Raw genomic sequence first — 14,456 nt, 5'->3', positions numbered from 1 at the left:
AGAACCACATGAAAACATGAATTTCTATAAGTTAGTACACAAGATGGTGAAAAACATTTCTAAATCCTACCCAAAAAATATCCTTCGTATACCGCAGCCTACTGCAAGTTTTGACATGGAAAAATCCCAATCAGACCCAGAAGGGTCACTCAGCATTTTGTAATTACAGTCACTTAAGGACTTGAGACGGAAAAAACCAACAGCTTATCTCCTTCCTAAACAGTAAGGGTTTAATTTAGTAATCAGTAACATGTAACACCATGCTTTCATAACTACATCCTTTTCTAAATGACCTGATCATCCTCATTAATTACAGTTAATCTCAAAAAACATGCCTCACTTTAGTATTTATGGACAAGTTAAACACAAAGATTAATCTTTTCATCTTTCTTCTTTTATACAACTAGGTCAAGATAAAGTTAAAACTGCCACAATTGTAATATTTTAAGCAGCATAATGTGCTGTGACTTTTTTTATTCTCTACATTTTCATTAATAGTTTTTTGTGATACTAAAAAATAGGTGTAAGAACTTACAGGGAAGTCTTTATCAGACTCTTGTATTTGAACAGCAAAGTTATCTGGGAAGACTCCTTCTTTGCCATTGAGCTCTCCTCTCCACCAGCCTGGCTCTCCAGTGTCCTAAAACAAACAGCAGGTCATTTCAACCAGTATTTACCTCTTCCCCAGAAGAGATACAGTTACACAACAGCTTCTTCCCTTTTACTCACAACAAAGTAATTGTTTGTGTGAAATTGGCCAACTTAACGAGGGGAAACAGCTACAGATTGGATCAGGTTTGGTCAGGTTTTGTTTGTTTTCTAAAATGCAGGATGAAATTATATTACATCATATAAGATAACAGTGTAAGGATAAGATCTGCAAAGGGAAGGAAAGTACATAAACCCAGTTAAGACCTAACACACAACATTTGATCTTCTCAGCTTCCTTAACCAGCAAGTTATTCAGTAAATACTCCAAATGTTACTGGCATGACGCACAATTCTACTAAATAAAAGTGATTCTCATATGATGGATTAGCTCCACTGGTCTGAAAAGGGTGAAGAAGCAGAAGAATATATCCCCTGAGAGAAAAAATAACCACACTATGAGAAAATACAGTATTGGATAATTATTTCAGTGGCAGAGAACTCCATTACATGATGTCACTGGATGAAGGCCTCTGTCCATAACACAAAGTATGATGTTGCACTTTACCAGCATAAATAACAGCTTTCCCCTGTGCCTCAGATCAAAAAAAAATCACAGAAACCTACAATGGTTTGGGTTGAAGGGATCACACAGTTCAAACCCCCTGCCATGGGTAGGGATGCCACTCAGTCTGGACAACTCTTCTTAGCTCCACTTTGAACCAGTGTGTGCTTGGGATAAATTGGTTTAAAAAGACAGAGAGGCAAAAGATTGACTGAAGACGGGGTTGCTGTGTTTACAAAAGGGCTTCCATAACTACTCATTTCCACTGTACTTATGATCAATGATGCTCATAATAGCAATCACTTAATGCCACAGAATTGAAGTTTTAATAAAGAAAAATGTGTTAAGTCTTCTTCTGCAATTGAGCGAAAGTTGAAGATTAAACTTTCCACTTTTTTAGAAAAGTCATTATTTCTTAATATAGGCAAGCATACTGACTAACAAAAGTCTGCATAGTAGTACAGGGAAATTAATTATGGATAGCTTTATTTTCTGTTTAGAATCATCTCTGCATCAAAATGATCTATCAAAAAGGTGCTTTCAGAATTCAACACAAATGAGTACATTCAACTAAATAATCACGTTTCTCTTACAGACAGAAAGCATCACTAATTTCTGTCTGGTTATTCTGAATACTCAGGGAACAAGAACTGTTTCTGAAGGTAAAGGGGCTGTTTGAAAGCTTTTCCCATTTCCTCACTGAAAAGGCATTTGGTACTGAGTGTACACTGATCCCAATGGCCTTTGAGGACCCCAAGATAACTCCCACTCTGGAACAATCTTTGAAGTCACCTGTATCTCCATCAAGGGCAGAAGCAAAGAGTTGACTCTCACATGAGAGAAATCAGTCTACAGGAATATCTGCTCCAACAGACACTCCTGCTTCTCAGTTCATACACAACCACCCTGTACAAAATTCACCAAAGCCATACACACGGCCAGAGCAGACCCAGCTTTCTTACCTTACTGATTATTTGAATGATCTCGCCTTCTTTAAAGCTAAGTTCATCATTTGAGCCATCATAGGAAAATATTGTCCTGCAATATTCCTTGGCTGCAACAGAGGAGCACAATTAATCTGGATACCATGGGCAGTAACATTCCTTATAACAGCTCACTTATGCTGTCTGAGAGCTGAGAAATTCTCACTATAATCACACTTTCCTTCTAGACCAGCCACCTGAGAATGATTTATGAATATTCAATGAAAGGAAAAATAAGATTATATACTTATTGAGCAAAGGAAATAGTTCTTTGAGAAGGTAGAAGCATAAGCCCCAAAGCCTTTTTTTTCACAACTTAATTCAAGTACTCTGATTTCAGAGGGAGAAAAGAGGCATTAAAAGTGTAACAGTTAAAATTGTAACAGCACGTCTACCCCCTGAATAGCATTTATATATTCAATTCTGAGCTACTTTACACAAAAATGATTTCAAGCTTATTAGAGTTTTTATGTATTTTCTCAAAATCGATCTAAATTTCAAATTTGTGGTCCTAATTAAATACAGGCAGCTATCTTCAACATCCTTCATTAAGTGATATCCCTTATTAACATGTACAGCTACAGAAATTTCAGGCAGCAGACTTCAGAAATTGTGCAGTGAAATTAAGTAACTAAAGCAAAGGCATTCCTTGGCTAAGCACCTGAAACCAGAGCTCATCTGAGCCATCAACTGTCGGCCACAGGCTCTTCTGCAAAAGCAGAAAGAATAATTCTTTTCTTTCTATTTGGAACAGTTCAAAACTAATCCATTTTAAACTGTGGTAACAATTGAAAAGGCAAGAGGATTTGTTTTCCTTTCCCACACTGGCACAAAAACAACCATGAGAAAGGCCAAAATACATAAACATAGACTTTTTAACCCCAGCACATTTTAAACAATTTAGCAGCTAAAAAGGTTGCATTTCTGTATCTGACACACTAAGAAAGAGGAAGCAAACAAAAAGGACTCTTTAGCTGCTGCCATAACCTATCAGGTGTTTGGCACTGACAGCACAATGAGCAGCTGCTTCACCCTCCAGTTAGAGCAGCACACCATCAAGTCACAGAATCACAGAATCATCTGCAATTCTTAATGATAGCTTTTGCTGGGTGCCAAGAGAATAAATCAGTTGCAGTCAAACCTTTTTGCTGTTGTTGTGTTTTGTTTAATCAAGATACACATCTTTAGATTTAAAAATGCACAAATTGTATTCACAAAGAAAAAGGAGTAATAACCACTATGTTAAAATGCCAAAGTATGCCAAGCTTAAAGAGATAATATATATAGATTTTGTATCCTAACATAACTGGGGGAAAGAGGGATCAAATTGTGATTATTTTACTTTTTAAAGAAAATATTTTTATATCCTTGCACCGGAGGCCAAAACAAACTTCCAAAACCAGAAGAGCCTCACTGCAAAATAAGCCAACCTAGCCTAAACATTTCAGAGATCTGTGTTTATATGCTAAGAGATGAACACAGTTTATTTTAAAACCTAGTCTCTCAAAACTGAGGATGAGACACGTCAACTACACTATGGTCTATATTTAAATAAAACAGGAAGAAAAACAAGCCTAAGGTTTAAGAGGTTCTTATCTGGTGTCTATAGGTATTACCTACTGATGTTCTCCTACAGCTTCCATTACTGTCACATTTAAGTTCCTCTTTGATATATTTGCTTCTCTGGGAAAGAGACTCAGCAGGGCTACAGGATTAGATCAACTTCCACGCTTTTAGCATGAGATGCACCTGAATCTATTAAAGGAGCTAAATACTGAATGCTTTGAGTGTCCAGCATTGAATGTTGGGATTTTTTTCTAGGCAGAGTTAATTTTTATGCATATTTTTAGACAAGTCAAATTTCACAATGCTCAGGGCTGCACATTGTCTTGCTGGTTCTTAGAGCAATAGCACTGGAATGGTTTAAAAGCAAGATATTGTAGTTTTCTTATTTCTGCAAATTATGCATTCCATAGAAAACAACACACCAAAATAAGGTACTTCCACATAAAACAAAAATATACTTAAAATTACAATACAGAAGTTGACAAAATGTCTGCTCTGGAACCAGGGAAATGAGCAGTCTACACATCACATAATCAAAGTTAATTTTTTATAGGGATTGGCACTCCCACAAGATGTTTTGGGTTGACTTAAAAATATCTCTCTTGATAAAACTGTGCAATTTGGCAGCTAAATGAAGTCATAAATTCTTAAAAGATAAAAAAGAAAAATAAAAAAAAACAGCATAAACAGAATCACAATGAAACGGGATTACAAAGGGAGGAGACCTCAACACAACCCAAGCACCAACTTTCAGATGCATGCTGCCACCTCCACAGAAAATCCCGAGCCTAAAAAGGAACTTGTGTAACCTGGTGACAGAAATTGTGCTGGGAGACTGTTCCATGGAAATAGGTCTCCAGCATCCCATCAGAATCAAAGCAGGCAGAAAGTAAACAACACATCAACAGAAAATTAATGCAAAATGACTGCTGCAATAGAAGTTCCTATCCCAGCCTTATTTTGTTCTGGGAGATAACCCTACAAATGTTTTTGATTTTTTTTCTAAAGAAATGTAAGCAAAAATTAGTTTAGACTTTTTTGCACTTGCATAACTCCTCAAGGGTACAGAACATTACACAAAACTTCAGTACACGCAGACATTTTAGATTTTAACACCAAAAAAACAAATTACTAACCAAATAGTTCATAAGAAAGACTACCACATATCAGATTTAATATCCATCAGCCTTACCTTTTGGTTTGCTTTCAGCTTCTGGTTTTATTACTTCAGGTGTGTTTTCAGTTTTTGTTGTACTGGGAAAATGAATTAACTTTGTTCCAGGAGAATGGTTAGGTAATGGCTGTATTAAGGAAAAAAAAATTAACAAAAATTCTTTCGAGTTTTGTTTGTTATTAGGCTACAGAAGATACTGAATTTTTCATTAGCTGAGATGATGAAAATTACCATCTCCAAGAGATTTAATGAGTTTTCCCACTAAGTACATAGCTTACTGTATTTACTTCACTGCAGACACTGTAAATAGAGTTTGTCCACTGGTCAAAAACAGAGCACAGCTTTCAAACTGGAAGCTGATCTCAGGATATGGCCTACTACACTTTAGCCATTGTATTTCAGCAGTTCCAGGTGTTACTCTCCCATTAGCCTGAATATTGCCTCCTCCAGCACATAACAGAAGCAGTTATTTAACAGCTCTGCTCTCAGTAACTCTCTGCCCTTGCTTACCCTGCACTGGAATAAGGCAAGGATACTCAGCAGCCATACAGCACTTCAGACAAGCAGTTTTTAACTACTCAGACAAATGAAAGAACATGAAAACCCCGTCCCAGCTTCCCTTCACTCTCAGCAATTTGTACAGAACAGTTCAAGTGTCACTACAGATTTCCCCTAAATGAAAAAAACAAAGAGGCATTGCCACAAGTTTCAGAGCTTAACATCTAACTAAAATATATTACAGAATATTTAATTTTTCCCCTCAGAAACTTACTGAGCTGCCAGGCAGATTCCGACAGCTTCAGCTGCATACACCTCTTCACACCCAGAGCTACAAACACAGAATATGATCTTACAATCAGTACTCACCTGAGCAGCCCTAACAGCATTACTGATATGAAAAATCCCACTGCCTTTAGTTACTCTGCTCATTTTCATCTACAGTTCTACTTTGCAGATCTTCTACTGTCAGAGAACCTGGATTTACTCTCCTTAGAGCCAGACAATGCCTGTAGGCTGATGTTTGGTGCCTCTGACATACCATAGAAGAAGCCAAGGTCATTTGGGATGTTCCTGTAGTTCCTATGCAATTTAACTCTCTCCAGAAAGGTATATGAAGGAAGCACTAAAATAACCCTCCTCTGAGATTAAACACCTCCAACATGGAAATAGTTCTCTGCATTTCCCCCTTCCAATGTAAGATGCAATTAGGAATAAGAGAGAAAGTTTAGGCAGACAGGGTATAAATAGCCTGAGCCCATGTGGGATGTTGGGAGAGCTGGAAGGATTTCCTGCAGCAGCATATACACTCTTGGGCCCTTCATATCCATCAGTGCTCAGCCTTACTGTGCTGAACAGCTTGAATTTTCCAAGGGAAAAGAGACCTCTCCTCTACACAGCCTTCTTTTTTTTTTCTTACTGTCCTAAAAGACTGACAGTGCTCTCCAAGCATTTCATCAGCTAACACCAAAGCAAGTTAAGCACAAATCCAAGGAAGCCATCTATTTTTACAGGAGCTTCATGAGAATTATCTCCCTTGGGCTCTCCATGCTGTTCTGTAAGTCTGCCCACCTTTGGAATGACTTTGGCAATAAGTATAAGTGGAATATTAAGTGCTAAACTAAATTGTTTATTTCTCTGACATTAAGCTATGCAAAACTGTTTTTTCACTTCATTTCCTCTCTTGATGAGAAATGATCAGACCTTTCCAGACAGGCCAACCAAAACTGTACAGCATATGTCACTGCATATATACAGTCAAATAGAACAATCCAAAAGGTCTGAGCAGACTTCATATTAATTGCACAAGTTTGGAAAGGCTCTTTATGTTCCCAAGTGACAAGGCAGACAGTAGGGAGGCACCCTTTTGAATGATCAATCTCATGACAAGAAAGCAAACTGGAAGCTAGGTCCTGAAAACCTACTCTAACAGCATTCACATGAACATCACAGTAGTGATCACAGCCTGCCACATCAAGGGACAAAGGGGAGGAATGAGGAGAATCCATGTGACTTCACAGAATCATGGAGAAGTTTGAGCTGGAAGGGACCTTCAGTGACCATCCAAGACCAACTCCCCGCCATGAGCATGGACACCTCATATAGAACCAGGCTGCTCAAAGCCCCATCCAGTCCGGCCTTGAACAATCCCAAAGATGTGGTAACCATAACTTGGGTGGACAATCTGTTCCAGTACCCCACCTCCCTCACCATGAAGAGCATCTTCCTCATCTCCTCTCTTTTAGTTCAAACCATTGCCCCTTGTCCTCTCATTACAGACCTCAGTAAAAAGTCTCTCTCCATCTATATATCCATCTATGTATTGAAAGGCTGCAGTAAGGTCTGCCACAGACCTTTTCTAAACAACACCTTCTTTAGGAAGCAACATTCCCCAAGCTTTCAACAGAAGGCAACACACTTGCAATTTTTCCAAATCATCTGATGCTCTGAAACAAACACTACACATACCACGCCATTGCTCTGAGCATTGCTACTGAAGAAAAACACATTCAAGGAAGTCTCTGATCCTCCCCTCCTCCAAGGGACTCGTCTCACTTTTTGCCCTACATCAATACAATTATTACCATGGCAGAGGAAAACAAATCACTCACCAGAACAGCATTAATGACCATAACCCACAAACAAATTGAAATAGACAAAGGCTTTAAAAGCTGTCTCTATCACCTGAGTCAAAACTGGACTATCTCAGCTACCTTTAATTACCAAAAGCTGAAAATCCATATATAAGCTCTTGGAATAGTAAGCTCAAGTGAAAGGACTGTGCATTGTTCCTGTGTTTCCAAGGCGTAAGGACGCTCTTGAGTTCAGATCAAAATAAAATTCAAACAAAGAATAAAAGGGCTCCTTTTCCCACTCAACCATTAAAAAAAAATGGGGAAAAGAAAATGCAAAATCCTAGAACTGCATTTCTGTATAAGGCTTACAGGCTTACACAACCAGTAATTTATGAAGCTTGGCAGCACTCACTGAAGGTAATGGCAGCTGACACCTAGAACAGCAGTCTCAACATCCACCAAAACTTGAGAAAAAACCCCAAATAAGCCAAAACACAATGAAATGCCAAAATATTCCTTGTTTTAAAAAACAAGTTTAACTTATATTGGTAGACCTAATCTTCTCCCAGACTATACATAAAGTCTGTTACAAGGTGAACCAGAGGGACCTCACACTGCAGATGGTTTGAGATGCCACTGTCATGGCTCTGAAAAGAGAATTTATGTATCAGCTTGGTTTTTAGTCTCTAATGATTTAAATATCAAGACATTTGAATAGACCTTTTGGAATCAATGTTAAATACAACTTACTGTGAAACGTATTCAAGGAGATTTGTTTTGTTTTATAGGCAAGAGCCCGATGAGAGGGTAATGGTCAGATTCCACATCTCCTAAATTATTTTTACAGGAAATCTCAAAAGAATAATATGTACCACTACAAACCTTATCTTGCTTTTTATCCTCTGATTCATTACTGGATAATCTTGTTTTAAGTTTCACTGAGCCTTCCTTAAAGATATCTCCAAACCCAACACCTCGGATTTTCTTTGGCTGTGCTGGTCCCAAAGCAGGTTCACTCCCATTTCCTGGAGAGGTCACAGGTGAGGTAGGACTATTGAAAACAGGCTCTGAAAATAAAATAAGAAAGGGAAAGCTATTTTAAAAGCTGAAATTATTTATTTGCTCTTCTGGGAAAAAAGTGGAAGCAGCACAGCTTTGTGCACTCCTCCTGATAAAGAGCTTTTCAAGGAACACCACTGTAGCTGTAACACCTCATATTTGTTCTCATTTTATATTTAATGTAAGACCAACTTAAATCCCACCAGTTTTGTCCTGATTACTCTGGCAACTAAGTCAACAGCTCACTAATATTCTTGCTATTTCAATTATCACTCAGGATCCACAGCCTGTTAACATCAGTGTTTTCCATTAGTTGTATGAAACGCTGCTTATGCACTCTCTGAAAATGGCATTTTAGTCCAACATTTAAAAGCTTCTCATTTGAACAGCTACAACCACAGAAAGCAATAATCAATAAAGGTTCCTAATGAATCCAAACATGTTTCAACTGTCACAGGAAAACAGAGTGTATTTCAGTGGTAGTGATGCCTCTCAAGGAACCAGAGACATTTTCCTACTGCTCAAAATGCTCCAAGCACTCAAACCAGATACAGTTGTTGGAAATCAATCACTGCTGGATAATTCAACTATTTACAATTCTTTTAATCTTTCAGTTTTAAGGGACAGCATTTATCCACCCCCCAGAAATGTATTTCAGAGAATAACTTAATTTTGTTGCTAAGAGCTTTACAACTTCTTTAAAGAAGTTTTTAAACTATGGTTAGATCTGTTCAAATCTATAAATTAGTATACATAGTCAAGCAACTTTTGCATGCAGAATTCCAGGAGACAGTCATGTGAAAGCAGACAGTTTTTATCAACCAGAGTCAAAATGGCCTCCACGTCTTTTAGCCTTTGGGTGAAGTTCTTTTCAGCCCATGCAGGCCTGTGAACTGCAATAAAGATTAAAGCCTCTTCCTCCTATCATTAATTTAAGATATTTTGATGGTATCGTGAAGCTAAGTTCTCTTGACTTCAGTTGCTCACCTTTTGTCCACCCAGCTGCTCTTTATTTAGTTATATCCCCCTCATATCTCATAGGACAGTTAAACATCCCTTTGGTGGGCAAAGTCCAGGCTGCACCTTTGAATGACCACAAGTGAGTGAAAGGAAGTTTCACTGTTTCCCAAGAGTGAGGAGGGAACCAAAAGGTACTCCAGACCCTGACTGTGAAAGTACTGAGCATTAAATACAACCCCTGGGGGATGAGGGCTGAACACACCAACTTGTTAGGAACTGACAGGAAATACAATTACTTCTAATTACTGTGCAGTGTCACTGATCTCAGAAAACAGGAATTAAGATCAATATATACCCATTTGTAAATTCACTGCACCAGACCCCACTAAACTCAGGGAACTTGACCTCCAAGGAAACAGCCAGTGAGCTATTTAGGACTGCTCAAGTCAAGGTCTAATTTTATGCTACCGTGATTTCCACAACTTCCAAAAAACATTCCAAGCCAGGCTCTTCCCTATGTCTGAGCAAGATCTTGTTTGAAGCAATCAGTACTGGACACCATGTAAATGAGGGTGCACATTGCCACAAGGTAAAAAAAAAAACAACCCGTTTTTCTCGAATGTTAGACCACTGTCTTTTAAAAATCAATTAACTCCTGCTATGATGTTCCCAAAAAACATTCCTGTTTCAGCAATACCATATGACAAGTCCCCTTCAAATTGATCTTCACAGATTGAAATGTTTCTAAAGTGCATTTTCAAGGGAACAGAGTAATTGCCTGTAAAACACAGACCCGCCTGACACCACCAGGCCATTGCTCAGCCACAGAGCATCTGCTTCTGCCCCAGCTACACAGTCATGGCTAGAAAAGGACAGCCAAATGTAAATGCTGCCTTAAAAACATCTTATTGTTAGATTAAAATACAATCTAAGGCCTAAGAACTGGGATCTGTCACGGTCATATTTTCTGAAAAATCCCTTCACCGGGATTTCTTCTCCTGGGAAGCTGAGAAGCCTCAGAAAAGAACGAAAACAGTAATTATCTGATTGCTGCTCCTGTGTTTGGAATGTGGTTTGGACATTGTTTACCAACAGGTGCATGTTTCATTGGTTTCCTGTGACTTTCTTTTACTTAATGACCAATCACAGCCAGCTGTGCTGGACTCTGAGGAGTCAGTCACGAGTTTTTCATTATCATTCTTCTTAAGCCTTCTGTCTGTATCCTTTCTCTTTCTTTAGTACAGTTTTAGTATAAGATTCTTTAATATAATATAATACAATACCATAAAATAATAAATCAGCCTTCTGAGAACATGGAGTCAGATTCCTCATCTCTCACTTCATCCTGGGGACCTCACAAACTCAAGAGGGATCTCCTTCCTTGGACTTATTTTAAGTTGAGGCTCTCCACACTGTTTTGATTCCCAAATAACTTGGTTAAACACTTGAATTTTCTGTTTTAGAGAGCTCATGTCTGTGAGAATAAGACTAAAAAAAGCTGTTAAACAAAAGAATAATTTTATATCCAAGTCTAAAAAATATCAACTTTGAATATTATAAAATTTCTAATGATAAAGTGTATACCACACATTTGCAAGATTAAGACTTTGACTGCAATTTTATTATGAGTGAAAATGGGAGCAGACATGTATCCTCATATTCAGCATTAACACTTTCTGGAAAGAAATGGGAACATCATTATTAGGAAGATTGAATTCTTTACAGCTTTGTTGTACTTTAACCATAATACCCCAAATTATACCAGAAATCAAAAATTACTTTGCTAAGAGTTTGCACAAACAGAACACTACCTGTGTCATCCAGAGCATCCTGTGTTTCTCCATCATCCGTTGATTCCAATTCTTTCACAAAGTTTGAAGGAAACATCCCTGCCTTGCCATTCAGTATTCCACTCCACCATCCTTCTTCTACCTGTATAAAAATATTTTGCACATTACCAATGGAGTAAAAAAGAAATTCCTTTCAATTCCATACAAACTCTACAACCAACTTAGGGGAAAGTTCAAATTATCATTATTTCTTTAGAAAGAAATCTACCAAACATGCAGAAGTATTAGACAAAAAGAAGAGGAAGAAAACAATTAATTGTTACTTGTATCATTACAGCAATGATCCTAACAGCAGATTAGGCCCATTTCAATTAATCCCAAAAAAGCAGCAAAATGTTCATCAACGTTCTCAAAACAGAATAAGAGGCATTGCACATTTAATGCAACAAATAAGTATTAATTTGTTCATGAAATACAGATGAAACTTTGAGTCTGTGTGTCCATGGAAATTTTTATGTGTTTTTGTTGTCCATCTGTCTTTTCCTCTGTCTTGTCCAGTTTCTACAAGTCCCGCTCTGACTGGCCTCATCCATGGGGCAGCTTCACACAATTTTGATCAAAAGATGAGTTGGAAAGATTAAACTTCTACAGATAATGTGGAGTAGAACAGAGAAAAGCCCTTAAGGACATCAGAGAAATGGAAAATTAATTGATCCACCACCTAGCAGGAGACTGAACAGCACAGCCTGGCCCTAGATGTACCACAGGGGCAGGGACCTGCCCCATCAGAGCTGACCAACCTCGCCAAGTGCACAAGGATTTTGTGGTGGTACACCACAGTCCTAAGGCCAGCAACATATTGGAAAGCTTATCAGGAATACCCCACATGGTCAAAAGCAGAACAAGCAAAAGCAGGGCAACAAGAGGTGATGGGGTAAAATGATGCCAAAGGACTAAGAATTGTGCCCTTTGAATTTATGAACAGTTTTCAAAATATCTTAAATAAATTCAGTTTATTTACCTAATGAGCACTAGTTAAAAACTACAATTAAGATAAATTTTCAAAATCTTTTATTTTGGTTGTCCTGTTTTGAGGCTGGAAAGCTGTTCTTAAGAAAGGAAAGCAAGAAGAAAAGGAAAAAGCAAACCAAGCAGCAGCTGTTTGCCTTATCTTTTTATAGCCTGTCTTTTTAGGTCACTATGCCTGACACACAGGCACAGTTTTTAAATGCCAGTCCACCTCCAGGCAAGCAGAGCCCAAGGAGAACCTGGCAGCTGCAGACATAGGCAATGAAAAGAGCACTGTTGTTTTTAAAGGCATCCTGATGTGAAAATACAGCTTTGTTGTGGATGGTTCAAACTCAGAGACTGGGCCTCTGAAACAAATTTTAAGCACAGATTTCTGGCAAGTGCTGCCCAGGCTCTGGCACCTCCACCAGGTTTGATGGAACACAGAAAATTAAAATAAAAATGCCTTGACTCACCCACACCACTCACTCAGGAGCCACGAGACAGGAACTTTTAATGGTTACAGTACAGAAAGTGACCTGAGCATCCATTTATTCCTCTGCTAAGAGATGTGGTCAGCAAAGCACTTTACAGCAAAGCAAAGTGATGCCAACTCAGAGGCACTCAGGAACAAACCCAGAATTTCCTGGGCACACTCACTCAGCCTCCTCACCATACTGCCTTTATATAAACCCCTGACTAGACACAAATTGCATTGCCAGAAAAGGTTTCTTTCATCAACATTATGACACAGGCTAAAGAAGCTGTCCATGCTTTGGTGGAGAACGTCTGCACATCTGTTAGCAGCAGCAACACAGATGACAATTTCATAACCCCTCTCCTCCATTCCAAAATATTATCATATGATCCAATTTCCACAAGAGAGCGGTACAGCTCTGGTACACACACCAGAACTTTTTTTTCAGTGTGTATCCCATCAACTTATTTGCACAAAAAACACAGTCTTCCAAAGAAAAAATGGGGAAGAAGGCTGAAATAAGCAGCTTTACCAATCTGTTATGTTTTTTTTTTTTTCTAAAAACTTCCCTAATGATGTTATATGACATTTTATTTCACTTGAAAAAACAGCATGCAAATACTAAAACTATAATAGTACAAAAATAAATCTGCTATTTAGTGCTGCTCCTGACAGGAGAGAGGGGAAGATATAAAGGAGAAACCAAGGTTTTAGAGCAATGACAGTCACCATATGCACTCTGTGCATGTTCTTCATGTGTAAAACCCACGTGACTTTCTAGAAACAAAAAGCCCTGTGGATTCAGCCAGCACATTGCACAATTTTCTTCCCAAAAAGTTACTTCTGCTCTTTTCAATATCAACCATTTAATTACTGAACCCATTTGCCTTCACCTTTGATTTCATGATCAGTGGTGTCATTTATATCAACTCAATTTACAAAAAGCACTCAAGGGCTAAATACTGAATTATTCTCAAGTAACTGATAGAGCCAATCCCCCTCACAGAGCTGATTTTACCTTATTTTCCCCATAGGAAAAGGTGACCAAACAATTTTTCCTTGAAGTAAAAGTTACAAGTCTGCATGCACAGAAACAGCACCTTTTCCATATAAACACAAAGAAGCAAACTATCTCACAGTACTGAGGACAAATTACCTAAGACAAGTTATCCCAGCATATTGCACAACCCATGGACAGTATTTTCTACCATTCTTTACATTTCTGGTCCCATCAGTACAGTTTCATGAAGCAGACAGACATAGTCTACACCTGTCAGGTCTTTTCTACGTCACCATGAAAACAGTGTGCAAACAGTTCTGTGACCATACTATTTTTCTATCAGATAGCATTTCCCTAAAAATTTGTTGAAGAAGTAGCAAAGACTAGGTACTACAAAAATGTATTTTCAAATTATTAAAAAGGAATAAGCATGGAAACTAACAGAAAAAAAAATCTAAATAATAAAATATAATCCACACTTCCTTAAGAAACCAGATGAGGAAATGCTCTGATTTTTTTATTCTGTTTGGCTACTTGGCCATCTCTGGTACATGGCAGCACACTCCCCTCTGAAAATAATTCCAGATGCCAACACATGCAAGCAAAAGAGTTGTTTCCACAATAGTTCACTGCATGTGCTCTCTCATGAATG

General features: G+C 38.1%; 1 protein-coding gene across 1 annotated transcript in view; it reads right to left on the bottom strand.

Annotated features, from left to right (window-relative positions):
• Positions 1-14,456, bottom strand: part of CD2AP (CD2 associated protein) — a 77,288-nt gene that overhangs the window by 20,482 nt on the left and 42,350 nt on the right. The window contains exons 5-9 of the mRNA XM_058801105.1: positions 11,340-11,460; positions 8,392-8,576; positions 4,955-5,063; positions 2,176-2,267; positions 536-640 (exon numbers count right to left, since the gene is read on the bottom strand). Of these exons, the coding sequence (XP_058657088.1) occupies positions 536-640; positions 2,176-2,267; positions 4,955-5,063; positions 8,392-8,576; positions 11,340-11,460 (612 nt within the window). The remainder of the gene's footprint in view (positions 1-535; positions 641-2,175; positions 2,268-4,954; positions 5,064-8,391; positions 8,577-11,339; positions 11,461-14,456) is intronic.

This window comes from Ammospiza caudacuta, chromosome 3 (genome assembly GCF_027887145.1).
Source record: "Ammospiza caudacuta isolate bAmmCau1 chromosome 3, bAmmCau1.pri, whole genome shotgun sequence".
Classification (NCBI taxonomy): domain Eukaryota; kingdom Metazoa; phylum Chordata; class Aves; order Passeriformes; family Passerellidae; genus Ammospiza; species Ammospiza caudacuta.
This window is presented reverse-complemented; position numbering and strand designations above follow the sequence as displayed.